The sequence below is a fragment of the Chiloscyllium plagiosum genome, unplaced genomic scaffold (genome assembly GCF_037043375.1).
Source record: "Chiloscyllium plagiosum isolate Xiang-an unplaced genomic scaffold, Cpla_swu_hap1 HiC_scaffold_25, whole genome shotgun sequence".
NCBI lineage: Eukaryota > Metazoa > Chordata > Chondrichthyes > Orectolobiformes > Hemiscylliidae > Chiloscyllium > Chiloscyllium plagiosum.
The window spans coordinates 35,149,515-35,172,043 of NW_028270163.1; the positions used below are offsets into that span (position 1 = coordinate 35,149,515).

General features: G+C 39.1%; 1 protein-coding gene across 6 annotated transcripts in view; it reads right to left on the reverse strand.

Annotated features, from left to right (window-relative positions):
- sdk2b (sidekick cell adhesion molecule 2b) overlaps positions 1–22,529 on the reverse strand; it is a 1,001,963-nt gene that overhangs the window by 132,452 nt on the left and 846,982 nt on the right. For all 6 annotated transcript variants that reach the window (XM_088000610.1, XM_088000613.1, XM_088000611.1 and 3 more), the window contains one exon: positions 12,182–12,320. In XM_088000610.1, coding sequence (XP_087856736.1) covers positions 12,182–12,320 — 139 coding nt within the window. The remainder of the gene's footprint in view (positions 1–12,181; positions 12,321–22,529) is intronic.

The window sequence follows — 22,529 nt, forward strand, 5'->3', positions numbered from 1 at the left end:
CAGGATGATGTGTTGCTTCCTTAGTGCCAGGCTCAAGGATCTCATGGAGCAGTTGCACAAGACAGGAGGATTAGCCAGAAGGTGTGGACCACACTGATACCAATGACAGATGCAGGAAGAGCGATGAGATCCTGAAGGCAGATTTCAGAGAGCTAGGAATAACATTTAAAAAGCAGGATCTCAAGAGCAGTAATATCAGGATTAATTGCAAGGCCCCATGCTAGAAAACCAAAGGACAGGAGAATATATCAATTAAATATCTATGTGGAGAACTTGTATACAAGGGAGGGCATCAGATTTCTGAGGAATTGGATCGGTTTTAGGGCACACGGGACCTGCTGGATGGGTTACAACTTGACGGAACTTAGTCTGACATCTTTGCAGGGAAATTTTCTAATGCTGTTAGGCTGAGTTTAAACTAGCTTGTCAACAATGGGAACCTGAGTGGTAAGTCAAAGTAGAAGAAAAGTTGGGATTCAGGAAGTCAAAAAGATGCTAGGGAGACTAGAAGGCAGAGAATAAAAGCCGAGCATCAAATATGCTTTTAAAGTGAAATGATGTCAAAATATCAAAGTTAAGAGCACTCTGCGTGAATGCACTCAGCACTCTCAACATGGTCAAAGATCTAAAGGCACAAACAGAGATATGTGGGTATGAACTAATTGCCAATACAGTAATATGGCTGCATGGTGACCAAGACTGGGAACTAAATATGCAAGGATATTTGATGTTCCAGTAGGACAGAGAGAATAGAAAATGAGGTGGAACTGTGCTAATAATTTGAGTTTTCTTCCCCAAAATATTGTTGAACATTTAATAATAATGAAGATTGGAATGCTTAAGGAATATGTAAAGCTCCTTAAAATTTGTTAAGCAAAGCTCTTGTAAATAACTCATGCCTGAAACCAGAACATATTGTTTCTCTTTTCAAATGGCAATGAACCTGTGCATTTTTATTATTTTGCTCTTTTTATTCTCGACCCCATTCCCAAAATGTAGCCTATAGGCTTAGCATTTTATCCAGGATGATATTAAAAGATTTAATTGGTGATCACATAATTCTGATATATCTAATTTACATTTTGGTGAAAACACACTTAGTGCGTCCTCAATTTAACTCTTAGTCTGTTCTGTTAGCAGGTTTCAACTAAGTTGGTGTTGCAGGTAAAATAGGAAAAAGAAAATTTGTCTGATTATTATTCAGTGACTCACTGCTGCGAGTATATGGTCAGTGCACAAGGCTACAATCAATTTTTGTGATAATCAAGTAGCTTCCCAAAATTAAAGCCTGGATTTTAGCTCTTGCATCGGGAGGTCAGATTCAGGAGAATGCCCAATTCAACAAACCTGAGTGTCCCTGAGGATAGGTCTGCCACCCTTGGAAACAGTTCCAAGCCTGTCACAAGGTGCCTCATAGATGAAATAAAGTTCTAAGTGGTTACTGATTATCACTTTAAAACAAATACTCTCATTGATAAAACACTGCATTTAAATTTCCTCGACAATTTAATCCCTTATAAAGATAAGTATTTGTATTCATTGCCTCACACCAAAGACCTCATAACAATTAGCAGTTGTCAATCAGGCTTGTACAATAATAGGTTATGAAGTCAGTAATGGAGTTCAAATCCTTAATAATTCTAAGACTGATACCAACAGATAGCACTGAAGAGCAAGCACTGATTATTTTTTTAATATAATTTGCAGAATTCTTAATATAAGTTAAATGCTTCGAGTTTTAAATGCCTTTACAGCTTGATAGTTCCAATGAGTTTATCCACTTTTTACATGTATTCATGCCTATTTCCAACAGGCTCTAAAGGGTAACTGATCCCTCCCAAATTGTATAATGACGATCATGTAATTCATAATAATTTATCTGATCACATAACTCAGACATCAGTGAAAAAGAAGACACGAGTCTTAAATGAAAATGTAAAGATGTCTTTGACACAACACTGCTGAGTTGTACTTTATAACCTATGTTCTTGTGAAAATAAAGGACTGTTACAGTACATTAGGAGTTGAAGAGTCTTACGTGGAGATAAGGAGTAAGTAGGCTCAGAGACACAATGTGTGGAGGCATCCATAGTCCAGATATACTCCAGACTGCTATCTCAATGCACACGTATTGCTATTGGCTTCAAGCACAAAATGAAGCAGGCACCACTCCCATAAGTATCCCTGAACCAAAGGATACTCTACTTCTCCAATCTCTATAAAGTTTAGACCTTCTCTTAAAAAAGTACAAAACCAACAAGTCATGTTTTGGATATCTAATTTATGAAAATCGCATCCATTTGAACATAACTGGAGTTTAACATGTACAATAATGTTTTACTTAAGTTATTTTAAAAAAAAGATGTATTAATTTATTTTCTTAATCAACCTGTTTAGAGGTGTTATTCTCTGTAGCAGGTGGGACTTGAACCCAGGCTAGGCGTAGGAACTCTACCACTGCTGCACCAAAGGCCCCCCTAAAAAGGAATGTTTAACTATGGCAGTGGTGGAAAAGATTTGCTTGGATAATACCAGAAGAAACTGGTTACAGCTGTCAGGAAATATCAAATAGGATTGACCTCTGCTTGTGAAAAGAGGGTTGACTTGATAGAGATCTTCAAGATAATCTAAAGGTTTTCTCGGGTAGAAGTAGAGAAGACATTTCCTTGTGCATGGAGTCCAAAACTGATAGTCGTGTATATAAGATGGTAATAAAATCAACAGCAAATTCAGGAAAATTGTCTTTACCAGAGAATGGCTAAATGTGTATCTATATCGCATGAAGTAACTGAGGTGATGAGACTAAATGGATTCAATGAGAAGCACTTGCAAGGGGTAAAGGAATAGATGGATATATTGATGGGATTAGATAGAGTTTGGGAAGGTTTATGTGAAGTAGAAACATCAGCATTGATCCATTGAGATGAATGCTATAAATACTATACTATAAATACTATACGATTGCCATTTCATGAGAATAAATAGATGGTGCCAAATCACCATGCAGCTGTTAACTAGCACAGCTACCGATTTTTTTAGAGAAAGAGAGGTAAAAAATTGTCAAGATATGCATAAAACATGGCACCCAAAAGAGGTACCAACAAAGCAGCAACCAAGAAGAGGAGAAGAAGCACAACAAGATCAGAGTCTCCCTGCTGCTGTCCTGGAGCTGGCCAAACATGCCACCTCTGAGGGCACCAAAGCAGTCACCAGCTGCAAACGAGGTTTCTCACCAACAATATTAATAGAGAGAAACAGAACAAGTTCTCAGAAGGTTTGTTTTTTACTTGACTCAGAAATTTCAATATTTAGTCACCTCACATCTTCACGAAAGCTTTTACATAAATATTTCTGAATTACAGCAAAATATATTTCTTAAACCGGAACATTTTGGAAATAAAGTTGTATTGTACACTTTTTGATTTCCTTCAGTCCACATTCAGTCAGTCTTCCTGTTGCTCCATAGCAACTGGAAAAGGTGGGATGTTGGAAATAAAATTGATAATGATAGAAACACACAGCAAGTCAGCTAGCATCTTTGGGGAGAGAAACTGAGCTAACATTTCAGGTCAATGATGTAACCTCAGAACAGAAATGTTAGCTCATTTTTTTTCTCTCTACAACATGTGCATGAGCTGCTGGGTGTTTCCATTATTTTCTAGTTTTATTCCTTGGAACTGTGTTGTTTCATATTTGAAGGTTAAAGCTTTCCATGGCAGCACAAAAACAATTTCTATCACATTGGCAAAGTTTAACTTGACACCATTATGATGTTTTTTCCCAGATAGCCAAATAATGTTTTGTGTTCAAACTGTTCTGAAAAATATTAGAAGAGCTAATTAATTCCAAAGTTAGGCTCAAAAATGAGTAAATGTCTGTGCTAGTAAGGCGTTACATGTCATACTGTAGAATAATTCTTAACTCCGCAAGCTGTTTTTAATAAATATTTTCTCCCTGCTCCCAACAAAAGCACTGAGCTTACAAAGCTGTGGTTCCATGGATACTGGCCAATCTACAGAAAGCATTGGTACAGGAAGTATCATAACTGTACTTTACCTTGTAGCTATATGGTGTTTGGTATCAGGAGTCATTTTATTGTCATCAAGAGAAGGAACATTGTCTGAATTTTCATGCCTAGCCCAAATAAGTCAAGGTCAAACCCCTACTGACATTTTTGTTGAGATCAATTAACTCAGCAAAAAGAAAGGGTTAATGATCTCCCAGAATTGTGTGACACAGTTCCAAAAGTTCACTCTGTCTCATCAGAGGAACATGGTGTAACATCTTATAAACATTTCAAATCTATTGGGAAAGGGTGAAGTATTCTAACTGTGTTGTTGATGAACCAAAGGATCATGGAGGTTTACAGCATAGAAAAAGTCCCTTCTGTCCATCAAGTCTGCTTTGGTTAAAAACATAACCTTATTATTAAAAAAAACTGTAAATGCTGGAAATCAGAAACTAAAATAGAAATGGTTCTGAAGAAGAGACACAGAACCCAAAACAATAACTCTGCTTTCTCTCCACAGATGTTGCCAGACCTGCTGAGTTTTTCCAGCTATTTATGTTTTTGTTCCTAATAATTCTAATCCATTATCAAGCATGCAATCCAAAGCCTTGTATGTCTTGGTCTCACAAAACTATGCTGATTAAATGTTATGAGGATTTTGGCCTCAACTACCCCGACAGGCAGTGAATTCCAGATTCTCACTACTTTCTAGGTGAAAAAAAATTCCTCACATCCTCTTCAAATCTCCTGCCACTTCCTGTAAATTAATGCCCTTAGTAACTGATCCTTCTACCAAGGTGAAAAGTTCCCTCCTATCTATCTATGCTCCTCATAAAGTTATATATCTCAAACCTCCCCCACCCCCCACCTCATCTACTCTGCTCAAGGAAAACAACCTCAATCTATCCAATCTCCCTGCAAAACTAAAACTCTCTGGTACAAGCAACATCCTGGTCAATCTCCTCTGCACTCTCTACAGTGCAGTCTCATCCCTTCTATCATGTAGATTCCAGAATTGGAATACTTTACTTGAGGCCTAGCAATGTTTTATACAGTTCCAGCATCACCTCCCTGCTCTTAAATTCTATGCCTCAGGTAATAAAGGCAAGTATTACATATGCCTTCTTAAGCATTTTATCTATTTGCCCTTTAAGGGACTGGTGCTCCTCAGTGCTTCCCAGAGTGCTACCCTTCATCAAGTATTCCCTAACTTTATTTGTCCTGTCTAAGTGCATCACCTCACACTGATCTGAGTTGAATTCCATTTGCCACTGATCACCCCATCTGATCAGCCTGTCTATATTCCTTCTGCAGTCTAAGGTTAGTTATTTTCCTCACTATTCACCACCCCATCAATTTTCATTACATCCACAAACTTACAAATCAACCCTCCTATATTCAAATGTAATTTGTTTATATATATCTCTGAAAAACCCTGCTGGATTCATGCTTCCAGTCAGAAAAATATCCTTTGGCGATCATCCTCTGCTTCCTGTGATTCAGCCAAATTTCCTCAGATTCCATTGCCTCTGTCCTTCACTATCAGTTTTCCACATGGGACTTTATCAAAAGCCTTTTTGAAGTCTAAGCAGACTGTGTCAAATGCATTGCACTCATCTATACATCTATTCAACTCTTCAAAACATTCAATCTATTTGGTCAGACAGAACCTCCCTTTAATAAAACCATGCTGATTAATTTTGATTAATCCCTGTCTCTCCAAGTCCAGATTAATTTTGTCCATCAGAATTGTTTGCAATAGGTTCCCCACTTTTGAGATTAGACTGACTGGCCTGTGGTTTATCCCTTGATTTATCCCTTGCTCCCTTCTTGCACAACAGTACCACTTTGACTGTCCTCCAAACTCTACTCTGTCCCTAGTAATTACTCTGCCATGGTGAAAAATTCTTTCCAGTTTACCTATATCCTCATAATGTTATGCATCCAGAAGTTAACTCTGGTGGAGGTGAGAAAGCAGTATGGTTAAAACATGCCTTCACCCCAGCTAATTAAATATCCTTCATGCCTATAAATTCACCACCAGCAAAAGCAGAAAGTTTCATTTTAAGGTTCTAGATATACATGCAACTGACTTCAAAAGGAAACTGGGTAAAGCAAAAGTGAAGTATTCAATCATGGATTGATTATGTTACAAAATTACACCCTTAAGGGGAGGGGCAAAAGCTCTACTTACCCACAATAAGCTAACATGGATGTCTAAAAGATAAAAGACAACAGGAAACTTTAAAGAAAAAAATATATAAAAATGCAAAACAATTGGTGAAAGGGAGAGATAAAAATAGCAAAGATTGGCAAAGCAGACTGTAAGGGCTGAAAGAATTGAGTTCAAAATCAACATAACATTATTTTAGGCAAAAGAGGGTGCTCAGAAACAATAAGACCTCTTGAAAACTGATTTAAAATTACACAACACCCAGTGATAGTCCAACAGGTTTATTTGAACGCACTAGCTTTCGGAGCACTGCTCCTTCATCAGGTGGTTGTCAGGTGAAGGACCAGCTCTCTGAAAATTAGTGTTTCCAAATAAACTTGTTGGACTATCACTTGGTGTTGTGTGATTTTTAACTTTGTACTTCCCAGTCCAACACTGACACCTCCAAATAATGAAAACTGAAATAAGTTTTAATGTCAATAAAAATAAGGAAATGGCCAACATGCTGAGTTATCACTGGCAATAGTTTTTTATAGTTGATGAAGAGGTCAGCAAGTCAAACATTGCAGTGAAATATATTAGGGTCAGGAATAGGGCCTCAGCAAAATTCACAAAAGCCAACTAATTGTATTGAAGAAAATCATGGCACTATTGATTGATGAATCCCTAGGACCAGATGGAGATGTTCTAACTATAATCTTTCAAAGTTATCTTGTTCTTTTAGAATGGAAAACAATGCATGTTACTCTGTCATTTAAGAAAGATGGTGGGAGAAATTAGGAAATTATGTACCAGTTAATCTACAGCTATTGTTAGGAAATCACTGTTATTTCTAATTAAGGAAGGAGTAAATTAATACTTAGGAAATTTTGACCAGGAAGAATCAGCATGAATTTGTAAAGGCTAAGTCATGCTTGTTGAACCTGAAAATATTTGAAGATGCAACTAAAACTGTAGATTGGAAACTGTGTATGGATGTTATTTATATGGACTTCAGAAGCCGTTTGATAATATTCTTAATAAAAGACATAGTTTAAGTCAAAACTCATAAAACTGAAGGAAAATTATTGGTTTGGAAACAGACTGAGAGTTAGCAGATGGGGATCAAGGTAATAGGTAGATACAGTAATCAGTGTGGAATCCAACAAAGTGGCCTCAAATATTTGCCATAATATTAGTAGCTTGGATGATGAAATAGAGAAACATATCTCCAAATTTGTACCAAGGTTACAATAGAGGTGGTAAGTAATGAAGGTAGAAGCATAAGATTAAAAAGTGTCATTGATAAGTTAATTAAATAACAAAACTACGACCAAAGAAATCCAATGTGTAACCTTAAAAACATATACTTCGGCCCCACAAAGGATAGAACAGTGTAAGTTCTCAACAGTGAAAAGCTAGAAACAGTAGAGGTTCAATGAGGTTTGGAACCATGTGTCTGACTCATTAAAATTCCATGAGCTGCAATTCTACAGTAAACAATCAAAATAACTAATGAAATCCAGGCTTTTATATTCCATTAGATTAGAAAACAAAGGGTCGGGGTATGCTGCAACTGTTCGCACCTTTACTTCGGCCACATTTGGAATCCTGATTAGGAATGATCACCATATTTTAGCAAAGGTATATTGTGTTTGGAGGAAGTGCAGGGTAGATTTACCAATATGATACATGAATTCTAATGTTTGATCTGTGAGGAGAGATTATGTAAACCACAGTTGTACCTCCTGTAATTTAGATGGTTAATGCATGATTTCATGGAAGCTTTCAAGACATTCATGGGAACAGATGACGTAGGTGGCTAATTGGGAAGTCTAAGGTTATGCAGAATAGTCTAAAAATGAGAGCTACACCTTTTAGATTTTAGATTAGATTACATTACAGTGTGGAAACAGGCCCTTCGGCCCAACAAGTCCACACCGACCCGCCGAAGCGCAACCCACCCATACCCCTACATTTGCCCCTTACCTAACACTACGGGCAATTTAGCATGGCCAATTCACCTGACATGCACATCTTTGGACAGTGGGAGGAAACCGGGGCACCTGGAGGAAACCCACGCAGACACGGGGAGAATGTGCAAACTCCACACAGTCAGTCGCCTGAGGCAGGAACTGAACCCGGGTCTCAGGCACTGTGAGGCAGCAGTGCTAATCACTGTGCCACCGTGCCGCCCACTTTCTTTCGTGAAATTAGGAAGTGCATCCACACATGAAATATGGTAAAAATTTGGAACTCTTTCATGCAATGGCAGCTGATGCTAGACCAAAAGAAAAGCAATGAAGAGATATGGGGCTAAAAGAGGAATGTGGTGTAAAGTCACAGAATAGCTGTGATCTCATTCGATAGCACAACAAGGTCAAGAGATTAAATGGCCTAGAGTCATGGAGTCACAGAGTCATACAGCACGGAAGCAGACCCTTAGGTCCAACTTGTTCATACCAACCACGTTTCCCAAACTAAACTAGTCCCACTTGCCTGCACTTGGCTCATATCCCTCTAAATCTTTCCTATCCATATACCTGCCCAAATATCTTTTAAATGTTGTAAGAGAGTGTAGTGCATCTACCAGTTTCTCTGGCAGTTCATTCCACATATGAACCACCCTCTGTGTAAAAAGGTTGCCCCTCAGGTCCCTTTGAAATCCTCTCACCTTAAAAATGTGCCCCCTAGTGTTGAAATCCCCCATCATAGAGAAAAGACACCTGCCATTCACCTTATCTATACTCCTTATGCTTTTATAAAACCCTAAGGTCATCCCTTGACCTCCTATGCTCCTGTGAAAGAAGTCCAAGCCTTTCCTTATAACTCATACCATCCACACCCGGCAACATTTTGGTAAATCTTTTCTGAACACTCTGCAATTTAATAATACCATTCCTACAGGAGGGTGACCAGAACTGTACACAGTGCTCCAAAAGTGGCCTCATCAACATCCTGTACAACCACAACATGATGTTCCAACTCCTATACTCAATGGTCTGAGCAATGAAGGCAAACATGCTTAATGTTAACTTTCACCTCCATTACACCCCCAATTCTGCTACTACCTTATCCCATTGGTTACTTCTGTCACTTCCATGTTCAGTTATTCCAGTGTTCCCTTGGACAGCCAAAAGCCACTGTAAAATTTAGAATATTCAAAACTTTCTACTTATATAATACACAGACTTAGTCCTGCTCACTCCTCATACCATGTCCTTGGTTTCTTTTTTGTTTCTGGTTTCACTATTAATTTCAATTTCTCACCTACACCAAAAATCTTTCATAGTTTTATCATTCTATAGCTGTGTGAACTCTTGAACATTTACAATCTACTCTTGTCCACCAAACAATTCTCCATTGCTCTAGCTTTGACTTTTAGTACAGCATCTCCTCCTTTAATCCCACCATTGGCAGTCATTCCTTTCATCATCTGGGCCAGAGATTTTGGAATTTCTTTCCTAAGCCTTTCAAACTCTTTGCCTTCCTCTCCTCATTTGACACACTCTTTAAAACTCACTTTATTAGCTCAGATTTCCCAGTATCATCTTGCTATGCTGTAAAGTGCTTTGAGACATTTGTTCAGTGTTAAATACAATATATACAAGTTGCTGTGGTGAGATTTAATTTAATTAACATTTGGAAAAAAAATTGACAACTCACCAATTTCATTTACATTACTTAAATGAGCTGACACTTTTAGGCACATGTCCCTGAAGTTAATTTAAATCCAGGTACGAGAAGTGCTTGGAACATTTGCGAATCAATTTACGAAGAAAAGGAAGCACAGTCTCCTAGTTTTTTTATTGGACTTTTTATTGACCAAGAAATTTTTCACAGTGTACAGGCTTTCATTTAATTTTAGTGAACTTGTGTCAGATTTTTGCTACAGAGATGAATTTAAAAATACCAATGGAATTACCTGCGAATTGAAACATTCTATTCCACAGCAGGCTAGCCTTACCATAGCAGAAAGAAAGATGGTAATCTCTGCTCTTGTGTCAGGTGCCGATCAAATCATTTTCATTGGACACATTTAAGAATTAGTGCAATGTCATGAGTTTGAAAGGTAGCTCCAATTAGTCATTTACTATCAGCTTCCTCCCTCCTTCCCTGAAGGTTTGAATTCATGTTGAGCTATGGCTCCGTTCTAGCTCTCCAGCACATTCCCAATTTTCAATATTCTTATATGAAGCTTAACTGTGTGTATCAGCAAAATTAAGTAAACAATCAACTATGACCTCTGTGAATGATAGAGTGGGTTTGAACAATTGAACGGCTCCTAGATCTTCTGCTCTTACTAAACAAAGAAAATTATAAAAAACAACTCCAATTCTGGTTCACACAAGATTAAGATATATATGTTTTTCCAGCAGGTATTACTGGATGGTAGTCTAGATTTTGAAAATCTGATAAAATTTTCTCTTATTAATTCAGGGCCACTGATGAGCCAATTGTAGGATCTAAATGCAACTTAACCTGAGATCAGTGAACTAGAATGGAAATTTAGCCACAGGCCTTTTTAGCCACTGTGGTACAATACTAATCATAGTAAGGCTTTGGTATATGTGCATTTAAAAGAAATAAAAACTTCAACAACATAACACAGCATTGTATGAATATATATTCAATTTTAGTACTACAAAATAGAAGGCCAAGTTCAAAGTGAATGTCATGAAAGCAATTCAAAGGACAGATGGAATGGAAACTGGGGCAGGAGCTTTGTGGTCTTTGGTAGACATATAATGCATCAGTGCAAATTCACATTTGAAAAACAACAAATTTTCATTTCTTTTTGAATTGTGGGATTTCTGCAAAAAAAAATATTTTGCACAACCAGCAATTAGATTTTATTTCACCTTCTTGATGATTTCTCATGTTGATTGTGACTCTGGTTTGTAATGATAGTCTTGTAGATCGAATCAATAAAGAATGGATATGCAGAACTTTATTATAAGATTACTACTTATTTTGGGTTGCCACCTGTCCATTTTTGATGTAACACTCCCATTTTTATATGATAGTTTTCAAGTGCAACAATTTGGAGTTTTGCTATTCTGTCCAGACTTTATTCTTTGGTACTGTATTCAAGAATCTATAATAAAATATAAAATGTAACTAGGTTCCTCTGTTCCCAAGTTTCCAAAATGATCAAGGGTAGTTGCCATCCTAGAGCTTAAGTGTAAATTTTTGAGTTGCACAGGCATTGAATGAAATGCCTGCACAGGCCTTTTAATGAAGTGGTGCATGATTCATGGTGTATCCAGTATTGCCTCAAACAAAGCAGTGTAAGGTCCAAACCAGCGACAACTGAAGTAAGGCTTTTTTTTATAACAGCTAACATATGCAACTAGGCTTGATGGAGTTGAGGAACTTCATCTAATAGGCAGATATCATTAGAACTTACATGTGCGGCAGAAACATATTAAAATATGACAGATAATTACTTCAAATAAATATAAGAACTAGGGATTGTAGCAATAATAAATACACAATTCAACATAGTAAACCTAGTAAATCAGTCATAAATAGAAGACATTCAAAAAATAATATAAACAGAAGTTCATATAAAATGGTCACATGATAACTGGTAAGCATGGCACTGGCTCCAAATGAGAGAATATAAAAACAGGATACAGAATATAATACAAATAGAGAGCTACAGTAGGGAGCTATAAGCACTACAACTAATCCAAAGAAAACTTGATAATATGTAAGAATCTGAAAACCTCTCAACACAGAAAGGGAGAAATTGTAAAGAAATAAATGCAACTGCTACTAAGTTTGGGTCCACACAATCAGGATATTAATGAAGTAATTTGATCATTACATGCAATTTTTAAATGATATATAGTAACATCTGTCCCCTTCAGTTCCCACCAGACTCATTTTATGTTTATGTTGGAGTTGGCAAAGGATGGCAAACCTTGTTTTAAACCAGTCCCTCTATCTTACTTTACTCAACTATCAGGTTGTGAGAATTAATGTTTTTTAAATTTGTGAGCAATGATGGCTACCTGTTGTAGATGCCATTCTTTCTACAGAAGGAATTCTTCACTGAAAGTCGCCTGTTGTTGAGTTCCAGTGCTGGAAACCGTCCATTGTCGAGGCTCATGATTTCTTCATGAGCCAAGGCACTAGTCTTTGTGTTATTTCCTGAAATAGAACATAAATTCAAATTGAAACTCAGTAAAGTTAACACTTAATGTAGTCTGATCTTATCTTCAGTGCAATCAACACTAAACAATGTGTTGTCAATTAGAGAAGAGCTTTTGGGGAACAAATACTATTACTTTGCATTTGAACAGGACGTCAGTCATTGACACCATCATTGTACAACTGCACCGCACTGGAACTGAAGTGGTGTGCTCATTGTTGCTGCCTATCCCCTTGCTCTTCCATTTTCTGCTTTCCTTGCTGCCTCATTCTCTGCTCCCTTTGTTGGCCGACTTTGCTGTTTCCCTCACCAGCCTGTTCACCCAATGGGTAGTGAGCATTGATTGCTATATCAGTGATTTAAAAAATTCATTCTCTTGCCCCAGTGGACTGTAAAACCTCATTGGGATAGTATGCTGGAAATCAAGCCCAACTATTCCCTGAATCAAATCAAAAGTTAAAAATTTTATGAAAGCATCAAGTCTCCAGTATATCTGTAGAATAGACTCAGAATATCAGAAAATATGGACCAAATTTCTGTACTTGACAGGAACTCTATTTATTACAAATAAATATTCTAATCACAGATAAACAACAATGAACTGTCAACATTTAACTCTACTACTTGAAACTCTTATACCCTTCTAAAACACCTCTACACACGCATACAGGCAAAATAAAAACAAAATCTGTGTTATGGGTGGATCGAAGTAAAAGACTGGAGAAATATTTCAATAGCACCAGTCCTCAGGATTCAATGGAGCATTCCTTTTGCTTCCCAAGTCCTTCACTTCTCTGATCTTTTCCATCAGATTATCTCACTTATTCACAGAAGAGAGAAAATGACTAGTTCATGAATGATAGAATATCTGATTTGCTGGCTAAAAGCAATGATTTACAGCAATTTGTGGGTGAAAATAAACTGGCTTTGTTGAGGCTTTAGATTTTTATTCGAGAGAAGGAAAGAAAAAGAGAGAGAGAGAGATAGAGAGAGACATACCATCTGTTCTTTCAGCAGCCAAAATGTAATACCTAGGCCTCATTCTCCTGTCCTTGGTTGGACTGCTTACACAAAACAGAACAGCAAGCCAGCAAGCTGTTTAGGAACTTGCGTTCTGCCGGTCTGCATCAAGCTTTCTGGAGGGAATGGGGATGGGAGAATATCAAATTGTGCAGATCAGTAACCTTCCTGTCCCTCCCTAATCCCAACAAGCAAAGTTTTCCACCTGGATTGATTCTGTGTTCTATCAACGGGTGCCCATCACCCAGGTAAATAGTGCGGTGAGGAAGGCATATGGCGTACTGGCTTTTATTGGTAGAGGAATTGAGTTCCGGAGTCCTGAGGTCATGATGCAGTTGTATAAGACTCTGGTGCGGCCGCATCTGGAATATTGTGTGCAGTTTTGGTCGCCATACTATAGGAAGGATGTGGAGGCACTGGAACGGGTGCAGAGGAGGTTTACCAGGATGTTGCCTGGTATGGAAGGAAGATCGTATGAGGAAAGACTGAGACACTTGGGGCTGTTTTCATTAGAGAAAAGAAGGTTTAGGGGTGACTTGATTGAGGTGTACAAGATGATTAGGGGGTTAGATAGGGTTGACAGTGTGAACCTTTTCCCATGTATGGAGTCGGGTATTACAAGGGGGCATAGCTTTAAATTAAGGGTGGGTAGATATAGGACTGAAGTTAGGGGTAGGTTCTTCACTCAGCGAGTCGTAAGTTCATGGAATGCCCTGCCAGCAGCAGTGGTGGACTCTCCCTCTTTATGGGCATTTAAGCGGGCATTGGATAGGTATATGGAGGATAGTGGGTTAGTATAGGTTAGGTGGGCTTGGATCGGCGCAACATCGAGGGCCAAAGGGCCTGTACTGCACTGTATTCTTCTATTCTATTCTACCTTGACCTGAATAGATTGGTTTCTCTGCTGGTGGCTACGTTAGATGTAAATTGAGATTCCATTGACATTCCATTCCCAATTTACAAAATTTAAGATGCTCCACCTGCTTCTGTTGGGCAATTTGATCATATAATTACAGTGAGTGTTTAAAATATTGAACAGTGAGAATATGATTGGATGCTCCAGTTCCTGACCTCATGCCTGCAGAGAAACAAGGGCGGTTTAAGTTTGCTGATATTTCTGCTGCTGTACATGTAGTGATTGTAACAGGGTCAGCTAGGTGGACCTCATAGAATATGAGTTCCCTGACTGGGACTGTTAATCTGGTCCAATCTGGGAGCCCTGGCTGACAGATATACACAGGTGTGTCAGACATTTTATTTAATCTGAAAGCCAGCTCTGAGGGAACTGGATTAGTGTCAAGGTCTCTTCATATGTAAATAAAGGGCGATTTGATAACAGGATACCCCCCCCACCTCACTGTGGAACTATTTCAGATATAGAGGTGGGGAGGGGGAAGGTTGGCGAAGTCTTTTGTTAATGCACAAAGGGAGCAACTATGTGGGGGCAGAATGCTGCTTGGCTCTTATGCCTCAGGTGCCTAGGCTGCAAACTCTCAGTATCTTGCCTCCTGCATAAAGATGGTTAGCTGGCTGAAGTTCCCTATTGGTTCTTGTAGTTCTCACAATACTCCATACTGAGGGGAAAGGGAAGAACAAATTTGAATGTTATTAGTTTATGAGGGGAACTGTTCTGGTTTCAAGTAAGTTAAATTTCAAAAGAAAAAGTAATGAGTGAAGCCAATAAGATTTAAACCTACAGAAAGTGCTCGAGAAACTCAGCATGTCAAACAGCAGTTGTGGAGAGTTAAAACAAAGCTAATGGGAGACTGATTAGCAAGGTTAGATCTTATGGAATACAGGGAGAACTAGCCATTTGGATACAGAACTGGCTCAAAGGTAGAAGACAGAGAGTGGTGGTGGTGGAAGGTTGTTTTTCAGACTGGAGGCCTGTGACCAGTGGAGTGCCACAAGGATCGGTGCTGGGCCCTCTACTTTTTGTCATTTACATAAATGATTTGGATGCAAGCATAAGAGGTACAGTTAGTAAGTTTGCAGATAACACCAAAATTGGAGGTGTAGTGGACAGCAAAGAGGGTTACCTCAGATTACAACAGGATCTGGACCAGATGGGACAATGGGCTGAGAAGTGGCAGATGGAGTTTAATTTAGATAAATGCGAGGTGCTGTATTTTGGGAAAGCAAAACTTAGCAGGACTTATACACTTCATGGTAAGGTCCAGGGAGTGTTGCTGAACAAAGAGACCTTGGAGTGCAGGTTCATAGCTCCTTGAAAATGGAGTTGCAGGTAGATAGGATAGTGAAGAAGGCGTTTGGTATGCTTTCCTTTATTGGTCAGAGTATTGAGTACAGGAGTTGGGAGGTCATGTTGCGGTTAGGCTACTGTTGGAATATTGCGTGCAATTCTGGTTTCCTTTCTATTGGAAAGATGTTGTGAAACTTGAAAGGGTTCAGAAAAGATTTACAAAGATGTTGCCAGGGTTGGAGGATCTGAGCTACAGGGAGAGGTTGAACAGTCTGGGGCTGTTTTCCCTGGAGTGTCAGAGGCTGAGGGGTGACCATGTCGAGGTTTACCAAATTATGAGGGGCATGGATAGGATAAATAGACAAAGTCTTTTTCCTGGGGTCAGGGAGTCCAGAACTAGAGGGCATAAGTTTAGGATCAGAGGGGAAAGATATAAAAGAGACCTAAGGGGCAACTTTTTCACGCAGACGGTGGTACGTGTATGGAATGAGCTGCCAGAGGATGTGGTGGAGGCTGGTACAATTCCGACATTTAAGAGGCATTTGGATGGGTATATGAATAGGAAGGGTTTGGAGGGATATGGGCCGGGTGCTGGCAGGTGGGACTAGATTGGGTTGGGATATCTGGTCGGCATGGACGGGTTGGACCGAATGGTCTGTTTCCATGCTGTACAGGAGTTGGGAGGTCATGTTGCGGCTGTACAGGACATTGGTTGGACTACTGTTGGAATATTGCGTGCAATTCTGGTCTCCTTCTTATCGGAAAGATGTTGTGAAACTTGAAAGGGTTCAGAAAAGATTTACAAGGATGTTGTCAGGGTTGGAGGATCTGAGCTGCAGGGAGAGATTGAACAGTCTGGGGCTGTTTTCCCTGGAGTGTCGGAGGTTGAGAGGTGACCTTATAGAGGTCTATGACTCTATGACTCTATATCTGTTTCTCAGAAAATTTTCTGTTTTCTTTCAGATGTCCAGCATCTACATTACTTTGTTTTTGCTTGACCATTTAAATGGTCTTATTTTCCAATGTACACATTTGACGGGCTGGATGGGGTGGGGGTGAAATTAGGGAACTGATTTGACGCTGGCCATTAACAGATAATGAAAAATGACTTCACTGCTATACAAAAATATAAATATTTACACAGTGGTTAATTCATATTTATTGAATATACAATGTTTGAAAGTGCTTATGTGTTTTAAATATGCACCTGTTAAAAACTATTCACCATAAAATAAACCTTAGCCATATAGGGTAAATCAATTCATTCACTGAATTTGAGGCTTTGCGGCTAATTAAATATCCCTTAGAAAAATAACATTGTGGGAACATTTAATTAATCAAAAAATCAGCAAATGTTAATAAGCATATTCTGCTGCATTGTGACTAATTTTGGAGTAAAAGTGTAATCATGAATTATCCAATTGTGGGAGTGTAATATTACAAATATATCTTATAGGTGAAAATTTCTATGAAGGGTTCTAATATTGAATGAATGAAGCCTGCTGTATCATCTTTTCCTGCAACTATCACTTTTTTTCCCAAAATGCCAATGGAATCTTTGCCAAAGTTCAATGGTCAGACTTAGTCATCTTGGGTGCAACCCAACTTTTAAGACAAAATCTGATTTTTAACTCTTTAACTGTGTAACCTTTATTTTCTAATTTGGCCATTCTACTAGCAAACCAAACAAATGATACTGATAGATTCCCAACCCTTTTAAGCACATCATTATATATTTTTGGAGGTAAGTCTCTTGATTAAACTTAAAATATAAGCCATAGCTATTAATTTAACCTGGGGCAGTGTTTGTAGAGGAATAAGACAGTGTTATTTTCTGGGTCTGCAGATTGAGAAGGAGCAAAAATGGCCTTTGCAGTGATATGTACTTCTTGTCAGATGTGGGAGTTTAAAGATAGTTTAAGGGTTACTGCGGATTATATCTGCCATAAATGCTGTTGGATGCGAATCTTATCAGATCGAGTGGATTGTTTGGAGAGACAGATAGAAGCGATGAGGAATTTGCAACAGCAACAGTATGTGATGGTTGGCAGTTATAGGAAGGGGGTGAAAGTCTCAGATACAGTCACATAGATGGGTTAACTGCAGGAAGGGTGAGAGAGGTCGGCACCTAGGGCAGGAGTCTTTTGTGGATATACCCATTTCAAACAGGTGCGCTGTTTTGGAAAATGTAGGGGGTGATGGATTCTCAGGGGAACGTAGCACGAACAGCCAAGTTTCTGGTATTGAGACTAGCTCTAATGCAACGAGGGGTATGTCGGCTTCCAAGAGATCAATTGTGTTAGGGGATTCTGTAGTCAGAGGTACAGACAGACGTTTCTGTGGCCAGCAGAGAAAAAGCAGAATGGTGTGTTGTTTCCTTGGTGCCAGGATCAAGGATGTTTCAGAGAGGGTGCAGAATGTTCTCACGGGGGAGAGGGGCCAGCAGGAGGTCATTGTCCACATTGGAACTAACGACATTGGAAGGGAAAAGGTTGAGACTCTGAGGGGAGATTACAGAGAGTTAGGCAGAAATTTAAAAAGGAGGTCCTCAAGGGTAGTAATATCTGGATTACTCCCAGTGCTACGAGCTAGTAAGGGCAGGAATACGAGGATAGAGCAGATGAATGCATGGCTGAGGAGCTGGTGTATGGGAGAAGGATTCACATTTTTGGATCATTGGAATCTATTTTGGGGTAGAAGTGGCCTGTACAAGAAGGACGGATTGCACCTAAATTAGAAGGGGACTAATATACTGGCAGGGAAATTTGCTAGAACTGCTTGGGGGTTTTAAACTAGTAAGGTGGGGGGGTGGGACCCAGGGAGATAGTGAGGAAAGAGATCGACCTGAGACGGGTACAGCTGAGAACAGAAGTGAGTCAAACAGTCAGGCAGGGACAAGGTAGGACTAATAAATTAAACTGCATTTATTTCAAAGCAAGGGGCTAACAGGGAAGGCAGATGAACTCAGGGCATGTTTAGGAACATGGGACTGGGATATCATAGCAATTACAGAAACATGGCTCAGGGATGGGCAGGACTGGCAGCTTAATGTCCCAGGATACAAATGCTACAGGAAGGATAGAAAGGGAGGCAAGAGAGGAGGGGGAGTGGCATTTTTGATAAGGGATAGCATTACAGCTGTGCTGAGGGAGGATATTCCTGGAAATACATCCAGGGAAGTTATTTGGGTGGAACTGAGAAATAAGAAAGGGATGATCACCTTATTGGGATTGTATTATAGACCCCCCCAATAGTCAGAGGGAAATTGAGAAACAAACTTGTAAGGAGATCTCAGCTATCTGTAAGTATAATAGGGTAGTTATGGTAGGGGATTTTAACTTTCCAAACATCGACTGGTACTGCCATTGTGTTAAAGGTTTCGATGGAGAGGAATTTCTTAAGACAATTTTCTGTTTAAGAAGGGCGGTAAAGACAAACCAGGGAACTATAGACCAGTGAGCCTGACCTCGGTGGTGGGCAAGTTGTTGGAGGGAATCCTGAGGGACAGGATGTACATGTATTTGGAAAGGCAAGGACTGATTCGGGATAGTCAACATGTGTGGGAAATCATGTCTCACAAACTTGATTGAGTTTTTTGAAGAAGGAACAAAGAAGATTGATGAGGGCAGAGCAGTAGATGTGATCTATATGGACTTCAGTAAGGCGTTCGACAAGGTTCCCCATGGGAGACTGATTAGCAAGGTTAGATCTCATGGAATACAGGGAGAACTAGCCATTTGGATGCAGAACTGGCTCAAAGGTAGAAGACAGAAGGTGTTGGTGGACGGTTGTTTTTCAGACTGGAGGCCTGTGACCAGTGGAGTGCCACAAGGATCGGTGCTGGGCCCTCTACCTTTTGTCATTTACATAAATGATTTGGATGCAAGCATAAGAGGTACAGTTAGTAAGTTTGCAGATGACACCAAAATTGGAGGTGTAGTGGACAGCGAAGAGGGTTACCTCAGATTACAACAGGATCTGGACCAGATGGGACAATGGGCTGAGAAGTGGCAGATGGAGTTTAATTCAGATAAATGCGAGGTGCTGCATTTTGGGAAAGCAAATCTTAGCAGGACTTATACACTTAATGGTAATGTCCTAGGGAGTGTTGCTGAACAGAGACCTTGGAGTGCAGGTTCATAGCTCCTTGAAAGTGGAGTCGCAGGTAGATAGGATAGTGAAGAAGGCGTTTGGTATGCTTTCCTTTATTGGTCAGAGTATTGAGTACAGGAGTTGGGAGGTCATGTTGCGGCTGTACAGGACATTGGTTAGGCTACTGTTGAAATATTGCGTGAAATTCTGGTCTCTTTCCTATCGGAAAGATGTTGTGAAACTTGAAAGGATTCAGAGATGTTGCCAGGGTTGGAGGATTTGAGCTATAGGGAGAGGCTGAACAGGCTGGGGCTGTTTTCCCTGGAGTGTCAGAGGCTGAGGGGTGACCATGTCGAGGTTTACAAAATTATGAAGGACATGGATAGGATAAATAGACAAAGTCTTTTCCCTGGGGTTGTGGAGTCCAGAACTAGAGGGCATAGGTTTAGAGTGAGAGGGGAAAGATATAAAAGAGACCTAAGGGGCAACGTTTTCACGCAGAGGGTGGTACGTGTATGGAATGAGCTGCCAGAGGATGTGGTGGAGGCTGGTACAATTGCAACATTTAAGAGGCATCTAGATGGGTATATGAATAGGAAGGGTTTGGAGGGATATGGGCCGGGTGCTGGCAGGTGGGACTAGATTGGGTTGGGATATCTGGTCGGCCTGGATGGATTGGACCGAAGGGTCTGTTTCCATGCAGTCCATCTCTATGACTCTATGACTCTGTCTTAATTTCATAGTATTTTGTTATTTCAAGTGATATTTATTTATTTGCACTACTCACTAATTTTCAATAGAATCCTGAAAATACAGTGTTCATTGAAAGCAACTTGAAAAAGCTACATATTTCTCCAGAACGAAATTTCATGTTTAAAACCTGTGGATTACAAGAAAAATTTACTTAGCCAGACTGGTATTGAACATAATCTTTTTATCAGCAATCTACCATGAGACCGCACTATGACTGTTAGAACTGATTGTGGATTTGAAATGTGAAATCAATGGTTTAAAGCTAAATCAGGTGTTTAGGTGAAAGTGTCATTGCTGACAAGTGACTAGTCAATGGATAAAATTTTCCCTTGGAGGAAATTAATATATTAGATAGACAGCTAACCAGCCTAAAAGAAACAATAGCTGGTATATTACCACAGAACCAAATACACAGTAAATAAAACGATTAAAAAAATTGAACTCTGTTTCTTCCAATATTTTGGCATTTCTAAAGTTTATTGTTCCACAACAATTCTAGCAATCATCTGTTACATTGCCCAGATATGTCCTAATACAGATCTCAAGATAGATTGCAACACTATCACTTTTACTAATTCACTGATTAAACAAGAAACTTTGGCAAGAAAATGTTGGACATTCTGCTGATGTTACATAAAGTCTGCTCATGCATAAAAGGAGTCCAACTGTGGCTTTCAAAGGGATCATATCCAGCTCCCTGAGATCAAAGTAACTTTTCTTGACTAAATGTGGATGTACTTTTTGCTATCATGCTATGAACCTTCCCATTATTTAAGAATAATATCTCTTCTGTAGGCTCTCTATGGTGGTTTAACCTCTACGACTAATCACTAGATTGGACAAAGTGGATTGGTGGCAGAAAATTACCATAAAACACCCTTATTTAGTACCACACTTGGGCAAGCGGTGGCAAATACCACAAAGTGCTGGGAATGGTCATCTGAGAAAATAACACGTTTTAATGTGGACATAGAATGTTCTGCTTATTTTTAACACATTCATTTACTTTCCAATCGAACAAGTTGAAGTTTCCCACTGGCTGTTTGTAAAGTGAACCGCCTGGTGTAAATCTAGCTTTTACTTCCCAGAAAGTTGTCAAATTTGTTTCCAAGGGCTGCAATTACAGAGTTTAGTCAGTGGTACTATAGTCAGTTCCAAATTGCAGAAGAGAATACTCATTCAGAGTTCCCACAGAATTGGGAAATAGTTGAACTTTTATTGGATAAGGGAGCCAAAGTCTATGAAGTAGATAAGCTCTCAACAGACTTTATATGTAACTTGTTGAGCAACATTTCTGCAACATCTTGCAACTCTTTTACAACCAACCAGTGAAATAACTGGGCACACTGTAAATCATTAACTGAAAATTAAGATTACAGTAAAATGTTATGTGCGATTTTAAGTTTTGTTTTGAGGTCATTAGGAATTCAGGACAATTTATCTGGATGTTAAGTCCAGTAAGCTTAAAAGAATTGTATATTCATATTATTTTAAACATAGATTATGTGAAGCATTGTAGGGTCAATAAAAATCGACACGCAATTGAGTTTTTACCCGAAGGTAACAGTGCAGATTAACTAGTTTTGCGTCTGGAGGCAGCAATTGTATAACTCTTTCAAGTTCTTTTCAGATCTTCCATTAAGGTATTCTTGAGTTGACTAAAGAAACAAATTTAGGAATGTCAAATATTTATAGTGGCACCTTTGACTACTTTCTGGTGACTCCTGGTGGACAGGGCCAGGTTTACCTCTGATAATTTTAAAAGCCATTTAGGTGAGTCACCAAAGTGCTGCCTGTATGGCAAGGGTTGTAGTTTAGCAACAGACAACTCCCTGTGGAAAAGTCAAGAATATTTTGTTTCTTTATTGAATGGGTTAAAACTTTAAAATGGTCTTAAATCTTTTTAAAAGTTGTCAAAGCTTCACTAACATTAAAATCCAACTGAACTAAAAGTTAGAAGGAGTTTAATAAAACCAAGAACTACTGAAATCTGAAACAGAAACCAAACTAGCAGAGAATGTATGTCAGCCTCTGCAGAGAGAAAACAGAGTCAATGTTTTGGGTCCAGTGGCCAGTTAATCAGTGGTACTCATTGGCACAGAAGGCTGTAGAGTTCAGGCCTCTGAGTGTCTTTAAGTCA